The sequence below is a fragment of the Budorcas taxicolor genome, chromosome 1 (genome assembly GCF_023091745.1).
Source record: "Budorcas taxicolor isolate Tak-1 chromosome 1, Takin1.1, whole genome shotgun sequence".
Lineage (NCBI taxonomy): Eukaryota > Metazoa > Chordata > Mammalia > Artiodactyla > Bovidae > Budorcas > Budorcas taxicolor.
In genome coordinates, this window is record NC_068910.1 from 132,188,274 (window position 1) to 132,213,455 (window position 25,182).

Here is a 25,182-nt window from a genome sequence, read left to right on the forward strand (position 1 = left end):
ACATTAGACTTCTAGGAGACGGTCTAGTTAGGGATCTGTGTCTTACCTTTACTTATTGGACTTTCTTAGCATTCTCAGTTTGTCTCAGAAACCTAGATATTAAACATGGAAGTGACATAGGCTGGGAAAAATAGGTATTGTTTCTATAATATCCTGACCAAGGTCTTTTTTTTTATTTCAATCTGAGGACCAAATTTCAACTTAGTTAAAAAAATAGGGGACAGGGAATTCTGTTGACTTGCCTAAGTTGGTATGTTATATCCAAGGACTTTTTATTGTAAAGTCACAGTGACATTAGGGATGGTTGAAAATTGATGACAAGCACAACCAGGGGGTCAACATGTGAAATACGGAAAATAGTTTTGGATGACATATCAAGATCTTGAGAGATTACCTGCTTTTGCCAAAGTCTGAGAAATCCTCATCATTGTTCCTTCAAGCCTGGAAAGTTAGAGACAAAGAGAAATCATAACAGAAGAAAATAATCATTCTGCTAACCTAACAAACTATTTAAAGTGCCTTCTGAAAAGTTTTACTTTACAAAGTTACCGCTGCGGCAATGCTGTTCACCTCAATTTCTTTCCTGTAGCTTCCTTCTGAAAAGCAACTTAGGAACTGTTAGAGGTCCACGCGCCCACTTGGAGCAGCCAGTGCTGGGGCTGGAGCGGCCACACTTTGATGAGCTCTGTCAAGGCTGTCTTCTGCTGCAGGGTTTCCGTTGATCTCTGCAAGACGAGCTTACCATGAGTGTGATGAAGCCATGCCTTAGTTCTCTTCCTCTTCACTGTGGAATGGGGCACAAGTAGCACTGGCAAGGTCCAGTCCAGCAAGTATGGAACTGGTCTTCCGGATGTTTCTTCTTCCAAGATTTCAATAGGACGCAGTCTCCAGGATAGACATGGTTGCCAAGAAGCATGTAATTTCCAGCAAAGGCCCTCCTACAAAGGCCCTTCTGTTGTCTCTGAATGGACATAGACACCAAACCTAGAATTTATTTCATGCAGTAAGGCTTTAACCTCAGAAACTTTCAGAACAGCAGGAAAATACTTCTAAACAACCAGTTAAAGTGTCCAAGAAAACCAATAAGTACCTGAGTACTCTAGTGGTTCTTTAGTGTCATAGTAAAATCAACCTGCAAGTCTTTGAATCTAAACTCAGCACTGATAAAATGATCATACTAGACTACTCATGGCAATTTATAGATTCAATGCAAGCCCTATCAAATTATCAATGGCATTTTTGGGGAAAAAAAAAAAAAAGTTTGTAATGGCAACACAAAAGGCCCCACCCAAGTAGCCAAAGTGATCTTGAGAAAGAAAATGGAACTGGAGGCATCAGACTCCCTGACTTCAGACTGTACTGCAAAGCTACAGTAATCAAAAAAATAAAAATATGTCACTTGTACACAAAAACAGAAATATCAATAGGACAGGATAGAAAGCCAAGAAATAAAGTTATGCACCTGTGGTTACCTAATCTATGGCAAAGGAGGCAAGACTATATAATAGAGAAAAGACAGTCTCTTCAATAACTGGTGCTGGGAAAACCAGACAGGTATGTGTTTAAAAAAAAAATGAACCATACATAAAAAATAAACCTAATGTAAGGGCTGACACCATCAAACTTTTACAGGAAAACATAGGCACTCTGTGACATAAATCACAGCAATATCTTCTTCGACCCACCCCCTAAAGCAATGAATACAAAAACAAACAGGACTGAAAAAAAAGGTAAAAGCTTCTGTACAACAATGGAATCCATAAATAAAATGAAAAGAGACCCTTAGAATGGGAGAAAATATTTGCAAATGAAGCAACTCACAAGGGATTTATCTCCAAAATATATAAACAGCTCATGTAGCTCTATAGTAAAAAAAAAAAAAGGACCTACTCAAAAAATGAGCAGAAAATCTAAAATCTAAATAAAGACACCATACAGATGGCCAAACAGTGCATGAAAAGATGCTCAACATTACTAATTATCAGAGAGATGCAAATCGAAACTACAATGAGAATATCATCTCACACTAGTCAGAATGACCATCATCAAAAAGTCTACAAACAACAGATGCTGGAGAGGATGTGGGAAAAAGGGAATCCGTCTACACTGTTGGTGGGAATATAAATCGGCACAATCACTGAGGAGAACAGTATGGAGGTTCCTTTAAAAATTAAAAATAGAACTATCATATGATCCAGCTATCCCACTCCTGGACAAGTATCCAGATAAAACCTAAATTTGAAAAGATAAATGCACCCGTGTTCATCGCAGCACTACTTACTATAGCCAGGACATGGAAGCAACCCCAGTGTCCACCAACAGGGGAATGGATAAAGATGTGGTACACACTTACAATGGAATATTGCTCTGACATAAAAAAGAACAAAATAATGCCATCTGCAGCAACCTGGATGGACCTCGAGATCATACTAAGTGAAGTTAGTCAGATGAATACCAAATATCACTCATATGTGAAATCTAATTTTTTTAAATGATATGAATAAACTTATTTAGTTAGACTTACAGATATCAAAAACAAACTTATGGTTACCACAGAAGGTATAAATCAGCAAAGAAATAAACCAAAAGTGGGAAACATAACCTGCTAGGCAAAACATTTATAGCAGTTAGAGTAGCTCCCAATGATTGTATATATTCGACAATGTCTGGTTTCTTGTTTCAAGTTCCCTCTTGGTCTCATAAACCATTTCTGGAAAATAGGAATCGTCTCCCATAGCACATTCCATAGGGGCTCAACTGGAGCTTGCTTTTAGGGGCTACTTTCACTCAAAGCAGGGCAAGTGGTAAGACCTTATTCCTGGGAATTATAGCTAAAATTTGTCAAGAGACTTGTCTTTTTAAGATTATAATTCATCTTTCCTTTTGTCAGTAAATTAGGAATTACATGCGTGGATTTTCCTGGTGGCACAGTGGATAGGAATCCACCTGGCCAATGCAGGGGACAGAAGTTTGATCCCTGGTCTGGGAAGATTCCACATGCCACACAACTAAGCCTGTGCATGACAACTAGTGAACCAGCGTGCCTAGAGCCTGTGCTCTGCAGTAAGAGAGGCCACTGCAATGAGAAGCCTGCCCTCCCTGCAGCTAGAGAATAGCCCCTGGTCTCTGCAACTAGAGAAAGCCAGCTTGCAGCGATGAAGACCCTGCACGGCCAAAAATAGAACAGGTAAAAAATAAATATAGCAGTGTGCACATGTCAAAAAAAAAAAAAAAATTACACGTTTCATGGCAACCCCAGCGAAGCTTTCAAGCTCCAGATACTTGAGTTGCTATAAAGGCCTCTCCACTGTCTCTCTGAATGGACACAGAGAACACAAACCTAGGAATTCTTTCTTTTAGTAGGGATTTTTCAACCTCGGAAGCTTTTTCAGACCAGCAGGGAAATGCTTCTCACCAGGCAATAAAAGGGTCCACAAATACTAGTAAGTACCTAAGGTTTCCAGTTGCTCTTGGCCTCACAGTGAACTCAGCTTACCAATCTTCTCCCAGTCCAGCACTTCCGGTCTCAACTTCTTTGATTGGCAGTAGCCCAGTGTTAGCGTTCTTTGCAAAGAGTCGGACACGACTGAACGACTTCACTTTCAATTTTCACTTTCATGCATGGGAGAAGGAAATGGCAACCCACTCCAGTGTTCTTGCCTGGAGAATCCCAGGGACGGGGGAGCCTGGAGGGCTGCCGTCTATGGGGTGGCACAGAGTCGGACACGACTGAAGTGACTTAGCAGCAGCAGCAGCAGCACATACTGTGTATTTCTGTATCACCTTTTGAATTGTTCTTTTCATGTTTGGTCCTATAGTAAATTTCTGAATCCACTGCAGGGTGGCATCTTTTCCATTGTGGGTGCACTTGTGTAAATAATTTATTAGATCTTCCATCAGGAGCTCAGGGTCAAGCACCTTGCTTTGTCTATTCTAAACCCACCCTTCCTTGGTGTACCTTTATAGTCAGCCTCCTGAGAATGGCTGGGAGGACTCCAGTCAAATCCCCTTTCCCTAGCCCCTTCTGAGTCTTCAGGAGACTACTTTGGATAGCATTTTGGCAAGGGTAAGGGCCAAGTTGGAAACCCAGGGGTTTTAGTCCTAACTGCTAGCTTTGCCACTTGAACTGCTAGATTATTCCCTCAAGCAGTCAGACAACCTGATTTCTAATGTCCTGCACAGTGGAAGACAGCCAGTTCTTTTGGCTCTGTGACAGCTTCTAAGTTTAAACTTTCTTGGCATGTTTAGTTTCCTCCTTTTCTGCAGTTAACCATCCTTACCCCAAATGACCCCACGGACTTGGACCACCAATAAAGTATATTTGGCATCAGTAATAATCGTTATTTTCTTATCCTTATTAGATGGAGGGCTCTCATCAGGGCTGTGAACTTCCACCTTTTGAGTGAGGGGTGCCTTGGAAGGGTTTCAGCTTCCAGTGCCTTTTGATGAGTCAACACCACATACCCAGCCTTGCAGTGGCCCTAGTCCCTAAAGCTGCTTCCATCTGTGAACATCCTGTCAACTTAAAAATTCACAACCTAAAAGTTGATAATTATGTTGAGGGCAATACTGAGTACATAGCCTGGGGTACAGTCTCTTGGATAGTTCTGAGGGACTGTACTGAAGAGGTAAGCGAGGAGCCAGGACCTACAGGAGTTTTTGCAGGAAAACACGAAAGCAAAAACAAACTGAGTAGCCAAACACTGGAAGAGTCACTTAAAGCAAACAGACATCTCAAGGTTTTGAACTGAGCACTTTTCTTTGTATGTGTGCTTAGTCGCTCAGTCGTGTCCAACTCAGTAACCCATGGACTGTAGTCCTCAGGCTCCTCTGTCCATGGAATTTTCCAGGAATTCTGGGGTGTGTTGCCATGCCCTCCTCCAGGGGGATCTTCCCAACCCAGGAATGGAAGCCAGGTCTCCTGCATTGCAAGTGGATTCTTTACCATCTGAGCCACCAGAGAAGCCCTTTCTTTGCATGCGAAGATGCAAGAGTCTGGGCTCATTGAAATCATCCCTTTGATATGCATCATAACAACCTGTCCTGTCTTTCTCCATCCTGAATTCCCTCAGGGTGCACAGTCAGGGGCAGCTGCAGTGACTGATGGCTGCAAGGTTCTTTGTGTTCTTTGTCTGTAGTAGAGACTGCTTTCAGAGTGACATTAGGAAGGTTACTGCCTTTTTGCTCATTTCCATGGCACCATAACAGTCCTAGTTTGACCATACAGGGTCAAGAAAACTCCTTGGCCGGATGTGGACAGGGAACTGATGTGGAAATTTGATGTCTACTCAAGAATGAGGAAGGGGACTTCCCTGGTGGTGCAGTGGCTGAGACTCTATGCTCCCAATGCAGGAGGCCAGGGTTCAATCCCTAGGAAGGGAACTAGATCGTGCATGCCACAACTAAGAACTGGTGCAGCCAAATAAATAAATAAATATACTTTTTAAAAAGAATGAGGAAGAAGATGGTCTTCTTCCCCTCCCCCCTCCTTTTTTCTATTATAAAACTGTAGCCCACTAAGTTCTCAGGGTGGCACGCCCTTTCCTGCCTGCTTATCTCTCTCTCAAGCATCCTATACTAATAAATCACTTCCTGCCTGACCCTTTGCCGCTTGCAGAATTCTTTCCGCCCTGAGACAAAAGAACCTGAGCTTCATTTAGCCCTGAGATGCGTTCTGAGGTTTCGGCAGCCTATGCTCTGAGTCCCAATACTAGTTGTGTGGTTTCATGAGGCAGTGCCATCCAGCAGTACTGTTTAATTTTTGTTAAACTTTTGTATCTAGATCTTCCCATTTGAAAGGAGACAAGTCTTGGGATTCAAAAACTCAAGGGTATACCCAAAAAAGGCGTTCTTTGAATCCAAAATGGTAAACCAACAAAAATCTCCAAAGTAGTGAGCAGAGTGTATGCGTTAGGCACTGGATGAATATCTTCTACAGTCTGAATAATTGTTCTTTGGTTTGTGCACAAACCAGTTTGTGTCTGGTTTCTGACTGGTAAAATTAGAGTTCTAGAAGGTGACAGGCAGAGGTGTATTAAATCATATTCAAGGAAGGCTATTAGCAGGGGTTGACTTCATACTTCCCCTGTTCCTTTAACAGGTAATGCTTTTAAGTTTGGGATTTTTGCCCCAGAGCAAAGCCTAACCTGTAAAGGAATAGCTGTTTTGTTCTCCCTGCCTCCCATCCGTTCACTCCTCTGAGCTCACCTTCTGCCGTCTCTCTTCTTGGATAGTTGCTGGATGTTTTCTTCAGGGTCAAAGCCATAGAGCCTGCAGTGTGCAAGCCTGCCCTGGTGGTATTTTAATGTCCATTCTTGCAGGTGCAAAGGTACCCTTGCCATTTAACTCAGTAAATCTCAACCCAGAAGGGGAATGAGGCCTTTAGGCGTGTATAGAAAGCCATGCTTTCAGATTGGTCTCTCCCATCTGACTCTCCAGTAGCAGGAGAAAATGCTTTTTCAAGGTTTCTCTGGACATCATAGCCTCAGAAGAAGGTTTAGAAAGCCTATTTTTAACAAAGCAAGTGGCCTCAGCATCAATCAGAAAGTCCAAAAGCTGATTTCCCACAGTCGTGGTCACCTGCGGTTGCATATGGGGATATTGATGGATGCAGGATTGAGAGGAGGTCCTGGGCCCTGTCATTCTTGTTCACCGTCATTCTCAGCTCACACACCCGATGTGCCACCTGTTTACCTTCAGTTCAGTTCAGTTCAGTTCAGTCGCTCAGTCGTGTCCGACTCTTTGCGACCCCATGAATCGCAGCACACCAGGCCTCCCTGTCCATCACCAACTCCCGGAGTTCACTCAAACTCATGTCCATCGAGTCGGTGATGCCAGCCAGCCATCTCATCCTCTGTTTACCTTCAAGAATGTTATTTAGGATGTGACAATCTTTTTCAGTGTCCCTCCTGTTGGCAGTATGCACGTTGCGGGGGCCCACTGTCAAGTGCCCCATTCATATGGAAGTTTGGGGCTTGAGGCCTCCCAGCTTGTGCTGAGTCCCTTGTGAGGCTCCTCGATTTGGTCTAGCTCTCCCCTGTGTTAAGGCAGCAGCCAGCTACGCAGCCTGTTTCACTCTCCGCTGTTCCCTTTTCTCCTGAACATGGTTCCTACCATTAAAAACTTTGAAGGTAATTTCAGCACATTGAGACATAGTCATTCCTAAAGCCCCTTCCACCTTTTGCAGTTTCTTCTGTATACTGAGGTTGCTCTCGTCGATAAAAGCCATTAACCTTTTTAAAAATTCTCTGGGGTCTTAGGATCTGTATCTGCACGTGGCCTATAAGCTTTAAAGAACTTTCTAGAAGTTCTAGAACTTTCTAGAACTTTCTAGAACTAAGCTTTAAAGCTTTAAAGAACTTTCTAGAAGTTCTAGAACTTTCTAGAACTTTCTAGAACTAAGCTTTAAAGCTTTAAAGAACTTTCTAGAAGTTCTGAAGATTCTCACTCAGTTTCCTTCTTACCTCCTTGACTCTGTTACGGCTTCTTTGTTTTGACCCTGGGCCCTGCAAGAATGCAGTCTCGGTAATGTTCAGCATTCGAGCCCCAATTAGGATCCGCTGTTGGTGTAGCTATGCTTGCAGCAGCACATACTGAATTACCAGGGGTTTCTGTAGGAAGCCCATCTGCCTCCTCCCTAGCTTTATTCAGCACCATTCTATGTTCTTCTGCAGTGTGGGTGGTGTTTAATAAACTTTCAACATCTGCCCAGACTAGGTTGTGGGTTGCAGAAATTGAAAAGACACTTTTCACTTTCTGTGGGTCATCTCTGTAAATTGGCATATATATATATTTTTGGCTGTGCTATGTGGCATGCAGGATTGTTGTTCCCCGACTAGGGATGGAACCGGTGCCCCCTGCAGTGGAAGGGCAGAGTCTTAACCACGGGACTACCAGGAAGTTCTGGCATATTGTTCTTCTGATTAATTAAACCTGAAGTTGAAGAAACAGTGGACCCAAATCAATGCCATCAACTGCCCAGTCTCAGCATTTACACCCTCAGTGTGGATTTGCCTTAATGGTAGGATTGCCCTGAGTTTGGGTGGCTCTCTGGTGGATATGATCAGACTTCCCTGGTGGCTCAAATGGTAAAGGATCTGCCTGCAATGCAGGATACCTGTGTCCAATCCCTGGAGAAGGAAATGGCAACCCGTTCCAGTATTCTTGCCTGGAGAACTCCTTGAACAGAGGAGCCTGGCAGGCTACAGTCCACGGGGTCGCAAAGAGATGGACACGACTGAGCGACTAACTTTCACTTTCTGGTGGATATTAGAGGGGAGACCATTCCTACTTCTTGATTCTCAGAAAGAGGGGCAACCGTGGCCCAGAGGCTGTGGCTCGGGCACTGGCAGGGAAGGAGTAGCAGCCCCATCACATGGGGGTGGAGGAGGAACAAGCAGAGTGTTCTACTGAGTTAATAGCAAGTCCTCTTTTTCCTTAGGATCAGGCAGAATGGCTTTCTGTGCCTTCCCTTCCTATTGAACTGCAGTCTAATTTTCTTTGCACAGGTTTACTCAGATAAAAGGAGAAGGCAATGGCACCGCACTCCAGTACTCTTGCCTGGAAAATCCCATGGACGAAGGAGCCTGGTAGGCTGCAGTCCATGGGGTCACTAAGAGTCAGACATGACTAAATGACTTCACTTTCACCTTTCACTTTCATACATTGGAGAAGGAAATGGCAACCTACTCCAGTGTTCTTGCCTGGAGAATCCCAGGGACGGGGGAGCCTGGTGGGCTGCCTTCTTTGGGGTCGCACAGAGTCGGACACAACTGAAGCGACTTAGCAGCGGCAGCAACTCAGATACAATGACATAAAAAATTACATTAGATTTTCATCACACTTTTCTTCCTACTTAATAAATAAATCTAGCTGCAAAATTGTATTATGATTTAAAGATCCATTTTCAGGCCATTTTGTTCTTGAGCCTAAAGTCAAGCTGTGCTATCAAAAACTACCATCTTCTTCTCCATGGATTCATACCTGAAAGCTCCCTAGTTTTAGAGAATGCAGCCTAGAAATCTTGAAGAGGGAATTGGATTAACATTTTTGATTTTGAAAGCGCTTTACTTCTAGGTGGTCACAGCAGCAAAGTCTTTCTACCATTGCTTGCTGTGGTCACCAAGAAGCTCAGTCCCCAGTAGCCAGTTCTTGATAAGTGACAACCTGGCATAGACGTGGACAAACAAGACCAAGACAAAACCAAAATAAAACGAGACAAAACCAGGAGTCCCTGAGCCTTTAACCCATTGTCTGCCACAATTCCACCAGGTGGACCTTCAACTCATGATCTATATGGACAGTCTTACACAGGTATACCTTTTTAACAAGGTTTCTCACCCAAAGACAGCTTCCAAACCCCCAAGCCACTTCTTTGCTACAAAATGAAACTAAACGCTAGAGGTCAGTGGCCTGCCACAACTAGAGAAAAGCCTGTGCAGCAACGGAGAGCCAGCACAGCCAAAAATAACTAATGAATTAATTATAAATAAACTTTAGCTCTATGCAATTACATTCTTTTCCACACTTATTTGAATTCCTGATGATATCTATTCTCTTTGGAATAGGAGGCCTACCTAGAACCGGGAATACCACATCTGTGTCCCTTTGTGGCCATTATTGCAATGAACCCCAATGAAGCATCTTTCAATAGTGCCTTCCTTCTCACTTGTGTTCAATTTTATTTGACCAAGCTCCTCTGCTTATATTTCCTGAAGCCAAATATAACCCTGCATTTAATGGGTGCAGCAGCTGGGAATTGCTGAGAAGGGTCCCCTGCCCTCCTACCACCCTTCCCTTTCTCTCGGGAAAGGAGGAGTCCTGGACACATGTGAAGTTACTTATCTGTGTGGGCTCACTAGACAAGCCTGCTTGAATCTTGGTTGTGAATTACCAGCTGTGTGGACTTAGGCAGATGACTCAACCTCAGTGAAATGTGGTGGCCCGGAGGATTAAATGAAGCCATGTTTGTAGGGTGCTTTTCCTAGGCTCTGGCAGACAGATTGCCTGATAAATATTCCTAGTTATCCAAGTCAGGTCAGTTCACCTCCTGCCTACATCTCCCCCACTGCCACCTACTTGAATCCTTTCGATGATCTGTGTTCCCTCTTGTATTTTCAAACTTTCATTCCCTTAACCTTGAAACACAGTTGGCTCACCTGTTTTAAAACATCCTCCCCTTGGTCCTGGATCTTTCTGGTTCCATCCTTCATTGCTTGCTCCCTTGGTCCCTCTCCCTATGTCTCCATCCTGTGGCCTCCTGCACCCTGGCACGTCCAAGGTCACCAGTGTTCTCCCTCCTGCTGCCACAGTGACTGCAGTCTGGCCAACATTCTCACCACAGCAGTGCACTGTCCCCACTCAGGGCCGCTCTCTACCCTCTGAGATGTCCTCTGCAGGACCTGCCCTGCACTGAGAGCACTGTTCTTCCCACTGGAAACAGGCCCACCGCCCAAGACGCAAATTAGACCAGGACACGTTACCAGTGAAAGTGTTTAATAGTTAAATTATTTAAATAGACTTTTCCATTTCCATGGGAAATCATAATTGTATTCATTTTTGCAAGAGCATGGGTAAAAAGAGTGCACACTCCTTGGAGGGAATGAAGAGCTAGCACTGCACGTGGTCACCAGTCACTGCCGGGATGGGAGGGAGGGGCCCCACGGGGCAGGGAGTCCATGACCAACAGGGGAAACACTGGAGAAACCAGCACACACGTTACTCAGGTTGGGAGCAAGATGAAAACCCAGCACCACTGGCGGGCCGCATGGAGAGGTCAGGGACTCGAAGACAACACCACAGAGAATGCCAGCCCCTTGCGGCAGGTGCAGGGGTGATGCAGAATTCAGAGGATGGAGCAGCAAAAGCACAGGTAGGCTAAGGCTGCCGGGGTTAGGCCCATAAGCTTTGCTTCTCAGAACTGTGTTTGATTGGGGGGGGGGGGGGGGTGGTGTGCAGAAAGGGGAGGGCGGGCTAGTGTCCACGGAGAGGTGGTGCAGGGGGTGTCAAAGGAGCGTTTTGCAGCTGACACATAGCTGCCTCCTCGCCTCCTTCCAGCTCACATGCGAGGCAAGAAGAATGCTGCCCTGAGACGGAACGAAGAGATCTGGGCACAGGACCCAAGGATTCTGTTTGAATAAGGTCTCTATAACAGTATATCCTTTTCCAAATGCCTCCCTCATAGGATGTAAAAAATAGAAATTTTTCTTGGTGTATTTGACTGCTCCCACCCCCACAAATGAAATCAGACAAAATGAAATTTCTGCTGGCTTTGGCCCATGGATTGGCCTCCACTTTCCTCTGTCTGGTTTGTAGATGGAGAGCAAAGCCCCCATCCTTTCCTTGCCTGAGGGATCATCTCCAAAGAGAGACGCCTGCACCTTGGCCAGCGTCGAAAGCCAGGCAGCCCAGCCTTCCCCACACCACCACGCCGGCCGAGCTGTCAGGGTTGCAGAGGCTCCCTCTCTGCCCGAAGCAAAAGCTGACATCTCTGGGAGCCGAAGGGTGGAAGGAGGCCCTGCTGGCTGCCACGGGTTGAGGCTGCTTCCCTTGACTCCAGCTCGGCCTGAGATGGGAAAGAGGCGTTTGTTTTCTTTTTATTCTGTTTGCATTTTACTTAATAGAGGTGACAAGTTTGTGTGTGTGTCTGAGAGAGAGACAGGGAGAAAGGGTAACGTGTGCATGCATCTTCCTACACATGGAACCCCAAAAGGACACGCTCACTGCTCTGGTTGGACCTGGGAAAATCGGAGGTGAGGGAAACAGGTGTCCTGAATGAGAACAGTTCCACAGCATAAACACACGCACACACACACATGCACACATACACACACACACACTCCAGTACACACATCGACATACATACAGTACAAATGAGCACAAATGCCCTGCTGTGCACAGCTGTTTTCTAATATAGAGAGTTTACAAAATATAGAATTTGGTATATTTGTTAGATCTCCAAGGTTTTCAGTAATACAAAATAAAAAATACAAAAAGACAAGTTGGGATCCCTGGCCTCCCTCCGCAGTGGCATCCTGGTTTGCTTGTGGGCCTCTTACACGCATACAACTAGCACAGTCTAAAGAAGGGCACAGAAACGTGTTTTGTTTTATTTAATAAATATTTTCTTTTTTTCTCAGAACCACCACTCCTTGCTCCGAGTCCTCTGGCCTCCCCCTCGCAGTTAGTCCTGCCCCCTCCAGGGGCACCGCTGTGGGTTGTGGGAGGGGCCCGCGATGAAGGCCACGGCCCATCCCTAAGCCAGCACTCCTGCCGAGGCCTGCAGAGCCGCTGCCTCGGTTCGAAGTGTAAAGGCCCACATAGGAAAGCAGCCCCGGGCCCGGGCCAGAGTGGCGCTGCCTCCCGCCCGCCGGAGGCCGAGCTCCGCGGTCCTGCGCCCAGGCGGCCTGCCCTGCCGAGCCCGATCCCTCCTGCCGCTCCTCTCCGCGCGCGGCAGCTCCCGTCAGTCAGAAAACTCGACGTTCCGACCGCATGCGGCGGCGCCTTCAACAGAGGGAGACATCTTTGGTCAGCTTGGTGCTCGCAGGACGCTGGCACCCCGGGCCTTGGACGGAGACCGCCAGCCCTCCCGCCCGCAAGGGCAGAGGCTGCTTCTGGAGTCAAAGTGGGAAATCTCAGGCGGCCTCGCGGGCTGGAGCGAGGCTTCCGCCTTGTCTCTGGAGGCCAGGCTGCCTGGCGTCCGCGGTGGCTGCTAACTGGGCGGGGGCCCTCCGTTGAGGAAGTAGGTCATCATCTCGCCTTTGCCCTTGACCTTGACCACACCCCGGCACTCCAGCTGGTACGTGTTGGCGGCCAGCACCTGGTACATGTCTGTGGTGACCTAAGAGGCAAAGGAGGAGAGAGGACAGGTCATCCATGACCTGACTGCCCCTGACTTGGAAGGGTGGGTGGCAGCCTCACTGTGGGGTAGCCCCCCCAAGGAAGGGCCTCAGAACCCAGAAGGAGGCAGCACCCACTCCCGGCCAGGTGGGGTGGCCAGCCCCTGATGCACCTGTGGCCACGCACTGCCTATCGCCATCCTCCACAATGAGAGAGCCGCAGAAGCTGAGGGGAGCTCTCAGGAGCTCACAGCCCTCCCACTCCCCACAATCCACGCTCAAGTGTTTTACCAAAGCCTCACTCCAGACCTTTCAGAAAGTTCTAGAAACTGGTTTTCCATCACAGACAGTTTGAGAACCACTGCTGACTTCATTTCATCTTCCTATGAGGTTAGAACTATGATCTCAGGCTCGGAAAACCTATGCCACTTGCCTGAAGTCACACAGCTGGTAAATGCTAGGGCCCGGATTCACTTCAGATTGTGCTGCCCGCCTCTGCTTTAGCTTTTGGCACACAGAGGAGGACTCACAGGCAGTGTCAGCAACGACAGGACACTACCGCAGGGCGAAGGGCCAAGCAGAGGTGACAGGAGGAGCAGTGAGACTGAAGCTTCAGCACAGGGTGATCCAAGAGCCGTTTCTGAGCATGGCCAGCACCCCTGCTGGGGCCCCCACCCACACCTGCTGTTCAGCCAGGAAGGGGCAGCACATTCTGTGAAAGGTAAGCCCTATGTAAAGGTAGGTGCCCGGCTGTCGGTTACTGACTGAGCCCCTCACATCTGTGTGTGTGTGTGTGTGTGTGTGTGGGCGGGGGGGTTGAAGCTCTGTAAACACTCCTCCTCTCTCTCCATCTCTCCTCAGGACCCCCACTCCCACCTTTCTGTCCCACTCTCTTCCCCCCGCCACCCTGCCCAGGATGGAGGTGAGAAGAGGCCATCTGGCCATGCCCCTGAGGCAACACCCACAGGCCAGCCAGGGCCGTGCTGGGGTCAGTCCCTTTGTTCAGAGGCCCCACGAGGGAGTGAAGTTAGGGGACAGTTAAGCAGAGTCACTGTGAGCAAGGACCTTAAAAATGGCCCAGTTTGCACTTGGGAAAACCGAGACCAGGAAGGCTAACCGAGGTTCCATGGTTCAGAGCCTCTCTGTGTCAGATCAAGCAAGGTCTGAGAAAAACAAAAGCAGCTAAAGAGCACCAGCCTGTACAGGACGAAGAGATGAGAAAGTCTCCAGGTCTCTGGCCAGGCTCCTTAGCTGTTAAGACTGGTGTGGGCACCATCCAGGGACCAGTGGCTTTGTCTCATTTTCAAACCAAGCCCTGAGTGCTCTGAGCTCCATTTAGCAAATCCTGCTCCCTGCAGCCATCTGCCTTGTGACTGCTCTGTGTGCCTGGTGCGTGGCGTTAGCACTCCTGGCTTGGCTGTGCCATTCCCCACAATTCTTCCTGTGGCCAGTAGAGGGCTTTGCGCAGGATAGAAGATCTGTCCAAGGTACTGAGAGCCTGAAACGCAATTGTGTTCTCCAAGTTTCCACTGCATCAGCACCAACCACCGCATCGCCCTCAAATGTGGCTGCAGAAATTCTGTCTAGGAACTGTGAGCAGCCTGCTGGAAGCCCGCTTAGCATCACACAGAGGTCCCCCAGTGGACATGGAGGTGGATGCTCCTGCACTCACCTGGATGCGGTCGGGCACACCGGTGCTGTCCATGCGGCTGGCCACGTTCACCGTGTTGCCCCAGATGTCGTACTGAGGCTTGCGGGCTCCGATCACGCCCGCCACCACGGGGCCAATATTGAGCCCTGCAGGGCACAGAAGTCAGAATTCTCATCAGGGTTCAGAGCAACTCTTTCCTGCCTGCCCTCGACACCATTCCTCCCCCAATTCTTGGCAGATTCTCCCCCTGACTCTTGGCCTGAAGACACCCAGGGTCCTCCTGGCTTGAGGCTGTACCTAACCCCACAGCTGCCACTGCTTGGATCCTATCGCACACTTGCTAACTCGAGACCACAGGAACCCATTCACATAGCCACTACTTCTCAGCTCCTGCAAATCTACCGCTAGACTGCCCTCTTTAAGGCTTCCAGTGGCCTTTTGCATTTGCTGGTTGCCTTTCTTTAATCACCCCTCTCCCTGTGGCATTTAAGTTTCCACCTTTAATTCAGACTCAGCATACCAGACTCGCCTTGTTCCTCTGTTCCAGGGGTGCCACCACTCTCATTCTCAGAACCTGCCTCCTAACCCCCTTCCCTGCCCAGTGTCTGCTCTCTTCAAGTAATTCACCCTCAGGTTTCTGCACCAGGGTGGTGACGCTGCAGTGACTGACACCGGGAAGTAATCTGCCGCATCCGTGTGGACTCTCCCCCACTTCTGCTCCAGTCTGTCTGCCTTCCTAGTCCTGCCCAAGACAACACTGAGCAGCCCCGCCCCTGAGCCTCTGCTGTGCTGGTCTCTACCTCAAATGCCCTTCCTCCTCTCCCAGCAAAGTCCTTCCCAGACACATCTGCCTCAACCAGCATTCTCTCGATATTTTCTGCCCCATCTCCAAGGCCCAGGGCACTCCCTCCTGTCACATAAACTGTCTCTCCTGATGGGCCTCATTAAGCCTAATTGTGGCTTAACTATTTCTTAGCATGAGGCCACAAACACAGCAGAAGCTCCCACACACACCCCTCGACTACTCACTAAATCAGAAATGTCATCAGTCCTCAAAACTCTTCCCTCCACCAGCCTCCTCTTTGGGCCCATCAAACCACAGGTAGCTTTTTACCCCACATGCTATTCCCAGGCTGGGCTGTCACCTTCACTGGTGACAGCCATGCTTCCCAGGGAAGACATCATGCGTCTGTAGGGCAGGATCTACCACACGAGGCTCCCAGCTGCCTGCCCAGCTCCTTGTCTGCCTGCCACTCAATCCCCAGTCCTGGTCCAGCACAGGAGCTGGGGCAGCTCACAGAAACATACATGTCAGGAGAGAAGTGCAGATCAGAGGAGGTGGGGAGGTGGAATGAAAGAAAAGGAGGCAACATCATGGGAGACCAGGGGTGATGTTTACACAGAAGCACAGACGGCTCTGTGCCACCCCCAGCTGGCTCTGGTCTGGGTTTCCAGCACCTGATGCAAAATGAAAACCTGGTTGTCTGCAGGCATGTGCCCACCAGCCCGCACAGCCAGCTCCTCAAGAAAAGCCAGTTGCCAGCACTCAGGCCAGAACAAAAGATCTCCTGAGGACCTTCACAACACAATATTGACTTTTAAGAATCCATATTTCAGTTTAATGTGCTAATTTTGAGAACTGAAATACCAGTATCTTTGTTGGTGAATCACTGTTCCTTTTTTAAAAATTTGAAATCTGAATCATTTTTGGCCTGAGACATTTCTGGGAGGGAGCTGATAATACATTAAAATTTTGACAAAGGACTGCTCTTTCAGAAAGCATTCTTTATCTCCACCATCCTCAAGAGGTAGAGAGCAGTGCTTGACAAAGCTGTTTCTTTTGAAAAAGTAACTTATTCTGAAAGCCTGGGTATCCTTGACAAGATAAGGACAAAACGAGCCACTGAGACATCTTGAACCTTATCAAGCAACACAGAGGTGTGTTTCTCAGATCGTTTAGTGGATGCTGTAGCAGAGCAAATAGGCAAGTGTGCTGATGTACGTGGGTTTTCCCTGCACTATTCTTGCAGCTCTTCTGTAGAGTTGAGAAGTGTCAGAATAGAAGACTGGGGTAATAATAAACAACAAAAGGAATACAAAGAAGATGTATAGCACAGGAAACATAGCCAATATTTTATAATAACTTTACTTGGAGTATAATCACTATGCTGTAAACCCACAACCGGAGAAGGCAATGGCACCCCACTCCAGTGCTCTTGCCTGGAGAACCCCATGGACGGAGGAGCCTGGTGGGCTGCAGTCCATGGGGTCGCTAGGAATCGAACACGACTGAGCGACTTCACTTTCACTTTTCACTTTCATGCACAGGAAATGGCAACCCACTCCAGTGTTCTTGCCTGGAGAATCCCAGGGACAGGGGAGCCTGGTGGGCTGCCGTCTATGGGGTTGCACAGAGTCGGACACGACTGAAGCGACTTAGCAGCAGCAGCAGCATACCCACAACTAATATATTGTAAATCAACTATACTTCAATTAAGAAACAAAATAATAAATACAGAAATTGAAAAAAATTATATAGGGTTTTGGTTCAAAGATTTTCTAAACAAGTAGTATATAGCTCTGCCTGTTTTGAAACTGGCCCAGGGCCTCTGCTCAGAACTTTTCCCTCTCTCCTGCAGCAGTCCTGCCCCCCAGATACCACATCATCTACAAAGCTCCTCAAAGCCACCCAACAAGGGCCAAAGCATTTGACAAAGAAGGAATCCAAGAAAGATACGTGGACTCAACTTATCTCCACATCCTCACCATTTCTTTCCCCAGTTTGTGTAGATTAGAAGAACCTTCACATCACCTAGATCTTGCTTACACACACACACACAGAAACCACTTAGAACTCAGCAATAACCCCTTTCTGAGTTCCGGCCTCTCCCATGGGAAGCCCTGTGCCCTTGGCACACAGCATCCCCTTCAAAGCCTCTCTGGTGGGCATAGTGGGTAGAAAAGTCAGGAACTGAGAAAATGGTGACCTGTGCTCACCACCATGCAGAGGAGGCACCTCTAGGCCCTGGGAGAGCTCTGCTGTGTGATGGGCACCAACCTGCCCCTTGGGCAGGGACATACGATAACATCAGCCTCCTTGGACTGGCTCTTGGAAGCAGGACGGGAGACGGGGTTTGGGGAGCCCCCACAAGCCCTCAGCACTCTGAGCCAGGCTCACCGATCTTCATCTGGAAGTTGTTGAAAGAGTGCTCGTTGATGTACTTCATTTGGTCCATCAACTTCATGGCGAAGTCGGCCAGGGCTTTGATGTGGGTCTTGCCCACCTTGTCGTAGGTGGAGTCATTGAGGCCCGAGGCGGCCATGTAGGTGCTGCCGATGGTCTTGATCTTTTCCAGCTGCCTGAACCGGTCCTCACTAATGATCTGGGAAGAAGGAGGCCAAACCTGGGTCACCCCGAAGTTGAGTACTGAGGTCTGCGGGGGAGTGCAGCAGCACAGCCCCTCACCCTGGTTCACACAGAGGGGCCCATCTCTGTCACCAGCTCAGAGTAAAGCCTCGGTGCTCCCCGACAGTCAGGCCTCCTCCAGTACTCATCCGCTGGCTGTCTAGGGGCTGTGGGCCATGAGCCCAGCCACATACAAAAGCCCCTGGGGCCAGGTCACGAGTCACCTCTGGGGCTTTTCCCCCTAATATGGATTGGCAGCCGCCTTTCCCTTTGCTGGCTAAGGTCCCCAGCCCTCCCAGGGAAACCTCCTCATTGTTGTCCAGCAGGCCACTCTCTCCTGTCTCCAGGATCTGCTGGAAGCCTGTCCACATCCATTTCAGCCAACTCCAGTAACCACAATGCCTGGGGGTCTCAGGGGCTGCTTCTGACACTGCCTGGTCCCAGCTCCACCATCTCTCTAGTGTTTGTGCTCCTTGCCCCAGCCCCTGCATTCCTGCTGGGCTTGTCCCTCTCACACTCACTACACGGTGAGCTCCCAGCACCGAGACTGCTCTACTGGCACACACTAGGTACTCAACAAAGAAAATCTCTTTGCTTCTGCTTCTGCTGTTTAAAGCTTTGCAACTTGGTCCCGCCTCCTCCTTTAGCTTGGGAATCCCTCCTCCCTTGGACTCTCTCAAATGCTGAGTCCCAGCCTGAGGCCCTGTCCAGCCCGAGATGGCACAAGAGGAATGGCAGGTGATGAGGGTGGTTGGCGAGTCAGCCAGGCAGAGCCTCGAAGGGGCAGCTGAGGCTAAAACCCCAGCTCTGCCGCTTACAGGCAGTGACCCAAGGCAAGACGCTTAATGTCTGTGAGTCTGGGCCTCCCCACTGTGACATGGTGATGGGGAAGAAATACACGCAGGCGCCTTGGCAGTGCCTGGGACACAGTCAGGGAGCCTGATGTCTCCACTCACACTGGTGATGGGAAAGGGGGTATCGGGGCCCAGCTGCACCTCGTCAAAGTCTGCGATGATCTCGTTGAGCAGCCGCAGGCACTCGACGCCCTCGTTGTTGGCCTCCAGTTCCACGTAGAACTCGGAGAAGTTGGCGATGGAGGCGAACATGACGGCCACGCACTCGCACGACTGATAGTAGAGCTCGTCGTTGCGCCGTTCGCGGGCCAGGAAGTGTGCGGCCACGTCCTTGGGCAGAATATTGTGCAGCAGCCGCCGGTTGTAGGCCTGCAGCTCCTCCATCTCCTCCTTCTCCTCTGTGGCCTGGGACAGAGGGCCCGGTCAGAGGGAGGGCAAGCAGCAGGCTGCTTAGAAAAAGGCAGTGCAGCCTGCCTGCGTGCCCACATGGGCCCAAGACTTCAGCAAGTGCCAGCTGCATCCTCACTGCTGTCTCTACTTCAGGTTTTCAATAAAGAGCATCTATTACTCTGACCATCAGGAAAGAGAGCTCTGTAAGTGGCTAACTCTCCCCTCCTGCCTCTCGGAAAGCGACACCTATGAGAGCATTGATCCTGCAGGAGGGACCCTGAGTGAAAACAGGTCCCAGAGGAGAAGCTGGATGGATCCTGCCTGCCCCAGATGAAAAGGAGGCAGGAGGGTAAAAGGCTGGTTCAAACCTGCGCCTGCACGGCCCTCTAGCCATCCAAGTGCGCCTCGATTGTCCACTTGCCTCTTCGTATAAGGAAAAGCACACAGAAAAGCAATTTGATAAAAATCATTTTAGCAGACTGAATGCAGGGAAACCTGCTTAGAGCCCTGCCTGGTCTCCCTGGTTCCCCGAGAGCTGACTCACCCCAGGACCAGAGGGTGCACATGCCTCGAGGTGCCACCTGGGCAGGACAGGGACATCACTGATGTCCCCAAGCTTGGGTCCAGAGCCTGGGACAAACTCACCATCCAGGATAAAGGGACAGTGCAGAACCCTCAGGTCAAGAGGCCAATAGTGGCCCACAAGCTGAAGCACAGAGGTAGTCCTGCACTTTGGTGTGCAAGGAGCCAGCTAACCAGAGTGTTCAAGGGGCACAGGGGTCCAGAAGGGGGGTCTGCTTGCTCCCTCCCCTCAACAGCAAACAGAATGGTCCCTTCAATGGGGGCAGGCAACAGTGTAGGTAAGGCAGGCAGACAGGCAGGCCAAGCATCATTAGCAGGGCTGTTTAAAAGATCTAGCCAGCCTTCTTGGGCCTTCCTTAACTAAACATGGAGGCCTTTCTATTCACTGCAGCTAGAACCTCCAAAAAGGCCAGGACTATTTCTCAGGGCCCTGGGTCTCCAGGTGGGCAGTGGCTGCCCATGGAGAAGGAGCTGCTACACCCATCAGGGCTGCAGGTCTGGTTCCAGCGGGGATGGAGAAGCTGAGGGACGAGGTGAGAGGACGCACCTAATTCTTGGGGTGGGTGGGTCATACCCAAGGAAGCTCCTGGACCCTCAGATGCCAGGGGGGTCCACCGGGCACATGCTATCTTCCTGCCAGGTAGCTCCTGTGGGGGACACTTTGACCATCCCCTCCCCTAAAGTGGGCTTCCCTGGTGGCTCAGTGGTAAAGAATCTTACAATGCAGGAGATGCAGGTTCTAACCCTGGGTTGGGAAGATCCCCTGGAGAAGGGAATGGCAACCCACTCCAGTATTCTGGCCTGAAAAATCCCATGGACAGAGGAGCCTGGTGGGCTACAGTCTATGGGGTCACAAAGACAGACACGACCTTGTGACTAAACAACAACAACTCCCATAAATAAGGGCCCCCTGCTTCTGCTCTGGAACAGGTGTGCCAGCAGGAGAAGGCTGGTGCGGGAGTCCCTCTCCTTCTCCCTGCTGTCCCCGCAGAGGGGCCCCACCTGCTTTGAAGATGCCCCAGGCTGCCCCCACTCCTGCCCCTACCACCCACGGAGACCACAGGCCTGGGGACCCAGGAGCACTTCAGCTCCTCTGATCAGCCCACAGGTGGCAGGAATGCTTTCCCAGAGAGCATCTGCCCAGAGTGTCAGGCAGTGGAGGCTGGGGGGTGGGGACGCGGGGAGCACAGCTGCTGCTGGGAACAGAAGCCAAGCACAGAGGTGCTGGTCAGGTGCACCTGCCACCTCTGGGAACTCTGCCCAAGACGTGTGGGCAGCTGCCAGCACAGCCAGCTGCTTCTAGGCTGGGCTCTGCTCAGGCAGGATGGCTCAGGGGTTCACAGGTGCTTGCTGGTCCTAATAAGGTCAAGGCTATGGGAGGAGACAAGAATGGGTTCTCCTGAGAACCAAGGCCCAGAGGAGGGCCATGCAGCTGTGTGTCTTGTGCAGGTGCTTCAGGGAAGCTGAGGACCCCAGGCTCCCCACCTCCCTGTCAGCACCACACCCATCCACCATGACCACAGACCCAACAGCTAAATGGGCTGCTAGGCGAGACTGGCGGTGGGGCAACAGACCATCACTCATCCGTCAGGGACCCGTGTTCAGGTTATTATCTACCCCTCCCCAAAGCGCTGGAGGACGATGGGAGATGGAAGGATGCGGGAGCATCATGAGACGCTTCAGTAGAGGCGGGCAGACATGCCTGACAAGTAGACACGCTCACCCCCACCCTCACACACATGCACATTTTTGCAAAATGGGGAGTGGCCAGCCACTTCCTTGTCAATTTTCCCTTCCTTCCCAACCTTGTACAGAGTGCTTGTGCCTGAGGAAGGATGTGATCAGAGGAGGGAGCGCCACATGTGGTGTGTCCAGCAAGGAAGCAGGGCAGTGAGGTGGGGAGCGGGCACGGTGGGGCAGAGTAGGGGGCTGGGATGGTGGGGAGGCCAGTTCCATTGAAGAAATGAGTAAATATGTGAAAGAAATAGAAGGGGAAGTTCTCACTGCCAGCGATAATATTTGCATGCATGGAAGGAGGAAGGCTAGAAAGAAGCCTGAGGTATTGCATTGGGAATGGGGGTACTGCTACCAACTCATGGTTTTAAATATCACCTGACAGTTACTGCAGTAGTATCCATTCATATGTAGGTGTATATGTGTGTATTTTCTATATACTTATATACATTTCCTATCTTTGTCCACAGAGAGGACCTAGAACAGTGAGCACACGGGGTGCCCTGATCTGGGTTTCTAAACACCATTCTCTATTAAAAACAATTGGGGCACTCAGAAGGGAAAGTACATGATGAGCCCCAGACATCATCTTGTGCCAGAAAGTAAAAAAATGCCCAAAGAATGATGGCGATGTGTCAAAGAACACGGAAGCCAACCTGAAGACACACTGACCAGAGCCAGGACACGTGAAACATTGAAATGAATAATGAGAGGAGCAGAGTGTAAACCCCACTGAATTCGACAGGAATCTATGAGTTAGGCTGATGTAGATAAATGAATGAAGTAAATAAGAGGAGGATAAGGAAAGCTCTGGGCTTCCCTGGTGGCTCAGACGGTAAAGAGTCCACCTGTAATACAGGACACCTGAGTTGGATCCCTGGATCAGGAAGTTCCCCTGGAGAAGGAAATGGCAACCCACTCCAGTATTCTTGCCTGGAAAATGCCATGGACAGAGGAGCCTGGTGGGCTACAGTCTATGGGGTTGCAAGCAGTTGGACATGACTGAGCAACCAACACACACAAGGAAACTCTGCCTTAACGGAGACTGTCAGTTAACAAATGTAGAAGGGGGACCTCCCTGGTGGTCCAGTGGTTAAGAATCCACCTTGCAGTGGCAGGGGCATGGGTTCAACTCCTGGAACTAAGTAAGATCCCACATGCTGTGGAGGAACTAAGTCCATACACTGCAACTGCAACGGAAGAGCCTGCAGGCTGCAGCTGAGACCCAATGCAGCCAAATAAATTAATTTTTAAAAAAGCAAGTGCAGAAGGAATGGCAGACACAGGCCATCACACCTGGCAGGCAGGAGGCAGTGACAGATGCTGGGACTGCTGGCTGAGGTTTGCTGAGAATCCGATTATTGGAGTAATGCCAGAGTATCTTTCCACAAAATGCTAATAGGGTACAAAAGGGAAGATGGGGACCTGACAGTGGAGAAATCTGGCAGATGTCCACTTGAGAGGGTGATCAAGGTTAACCAGGGGTGGGACAGATCAACACAGAGGAACCCTCAAGGTGATGCTCTGAGGGGTGGCTAGTGAGCGTCACTTCCACGGTTTTCCTCCCAGAAGGCGGGGCCCAAGTCTGGACACAGGAAACATCAAGGGCCCCGCACTGGGTGACAGAACAAGGACCTCTTCAAGACTGACAAACTGAGGGGCAAAGGCAAGAAACATAATGACTAAATGCACAGGGTACCTTGGAGGGGGTCCTGGGCCAGAACTGGGACAGCTGACCAAACACGAATGGTCCTGTGAGTGCATGTATTGTGGGTGGACAGTGCTGATTTCCTGTCTGGGGGTTGCATGGGAATAATGCAGAGAGTGTCCTTGCTTTGGGGAGGTAGACACTGGGGAACTGAGGGGGTGGATTGGGGCATCGTGTCAGAAAAGAGAGGGTGATGGAGCAAATGCAGAAAAATGGTTGGGGAATCTGACGAAGGGACTGGTGGAGCTCTTTACACTGTTCTTTTAGCTTTTCTGTAAGTTTAAAATAATTTTTTACAACTTTCCCCCCTAAAAGCAGATGAAACCTGGTGGGAGCCCCCATTTGACCCTGTACCCTCACGAGCTGGACAGGGTCCGGGGGTGGGGGGTGAAGGGGTAGTCAGTCACCAGAAGCGGAGTGGCAGGCTCCCCCTCCCTGGCCTCCACCCCTTTCTCGGGGTCTTTGCAATACAACTGAGTCACACAGCAGCAACCACCTTGGGAGGGGCTTCTGGAGGGCTCATGGGGGAGGTGGGGGCTGAAAGCAGAGGAATGGAGGGAAATTGGCTTCAGGCTCCACAGAGTCTGGTCAGCCCCCAGGGGAGAGCTGGGGGCCTCCCGGGAGCTTCCCCAAGAAGAGGGGCGTGAACCAGCGGGGAGGCTGGGAGGCTGCTCCCTGAGAAGATGCAGCCTCACAGTGGGTACCCCTGAGGCCCCTCCCGACCCAGGGTTTAGGAGGGGCGTTCTGCAGGAAAACATGCTTCCCCAGCCTCAGGGCATTCCCACCGGAGACCTCAGTGGGGACCTCAGCAAGACCTCACACAAAACTCCCAATAGCAGGGGCAGCTAGATGCCTCCACTTTCACTCAGCAGCCAGTGAAAATCAAGGCTTCCTGCCCTGGCCCGAAGACTTGAATCTCGACATTACTAGGAAGCTGAGGATGGAGAAAGCCTAAGCAAGCTACAGAGAGCTGAAGAAGTGGTCTGCACGCAGGAGTCAGGCCAGAGGAGGCCAAGAGGCCAGGCTAAGCTATGCCTTACAAGCGGCTGGGAGGGGGCAACAGGTCTGAGCCCCGCCCCTACTTCTATCTAAAGCCAGGCTTTCTCGCAGGTCCTGGGCACCCTCTCCCGCACCTTTTGAGGTGGCCCAGCAGGTAGTAAGGGGCCACCCAGGGGCTGCTGCTAGCACCTGGAGCACTCTGTGCATGGCCCAGCATCACCCCCTCCTCCAGGTGGGCACAATCAGCTTTCAGGGCACAGAGCCTGGACAGTAGAGTGCTGGCTGGATTTCAGCTCCACCAGGGCACCCAGCACCCAGCACCTCTGCCCCTGCCTGGACCACTGCTCATCAAGGCCAGGGCACAGCCACCTGGCTGGACTTCCTGTCAACGGTCTTTGATGCCCCTTCCAGCTGTCTTCCCCTGGAGGAGGCTTCAAGTCCAGTTCTGGTCACACTGAGCCCTGTTCAGATGCCTCTGGTGCCAGCTCCCACACTCAGGCCTCTGAGGCCCCAGAACTGCCCACCCCCTGCTCCCCTCCTCTCCTCCTGTCTATCCACCAGGGTCCCAGGACTGGGCACTGTCGAGGGTGGGTTTGCCTGGAGCTCTGAGGTTTTGCCTCTTGGCCCCAGAGAGCAATGGGCAGACTCACCAAGACACAGGGCACCAGGCAATTGGGATGAGGCCTGAGCAGGACACCTCGTCGGTGCAGAACCCAGGCCCAGCCCAGCCCAGAAAGTGCCCAGAGGCCTGGGTACCTCCTCCCACGCCCCACCCACCCCGCCCCAGCCCCTGGCCACCCACCTGAAGTTTCCAGAGGAAGTCGAGGCGGGCAGTGGACTCCACCTGCTGGGCATGCAGGTACAGGGCCAGCACGAAGACGGAGATGATGACGGGCGTCACCACCTTCAGCGCCACCTTGGTCGGATGCTCAGGGCTGCAGGCGGGAGGCAGAGGCCCCACGCTTCATGCCAGGCTCCGAGGGCCACTCAGGCCTGTTTGTCTTCCTCCCACTTCCGCTCAC

The 25,182-nt window shown here is 50.4% G+C and overlaps 1 protein-coding gene across 1 annotated transcript in view; it reads right to left on the minus strand.

Moving 5' to 3' along the window:
- Positions 1-12,531: 12,531 nt before the first annotated feature.
- Positions 12,532-25,182, minus strand: part of ADCY5 (adenylate cyclase 5) — a 154,504-nt gene continuing 141,853 nt past the window's right edge. The window contains exons 17-21 of the mRNA XM_052660568.1: positions 24,963-25,095; positions 18,889-19,152; positions 17,666-17,870; positions 14,509-14,633; positions 12,532-12,838 (exon numbers count right to left, since the gene is read on the minus strand). Of these exons, the coding sequence (XP_052516528.1) occupies positions 12,710-12,838; positions 14,509-14,633; positions 17,666-17,870; positions 18,889-19,152; positions 24,963-25,095 (856 nt within the window). The 3' untranslated portion in view covers positions 12,532-12,709. The remainder of the gene's footprint in view (positions 12,839-14,508; positions 14,634-17,665; positions 17,871-18,888; positions 19,153-24,962; positions 25,096-25,182) is intronic.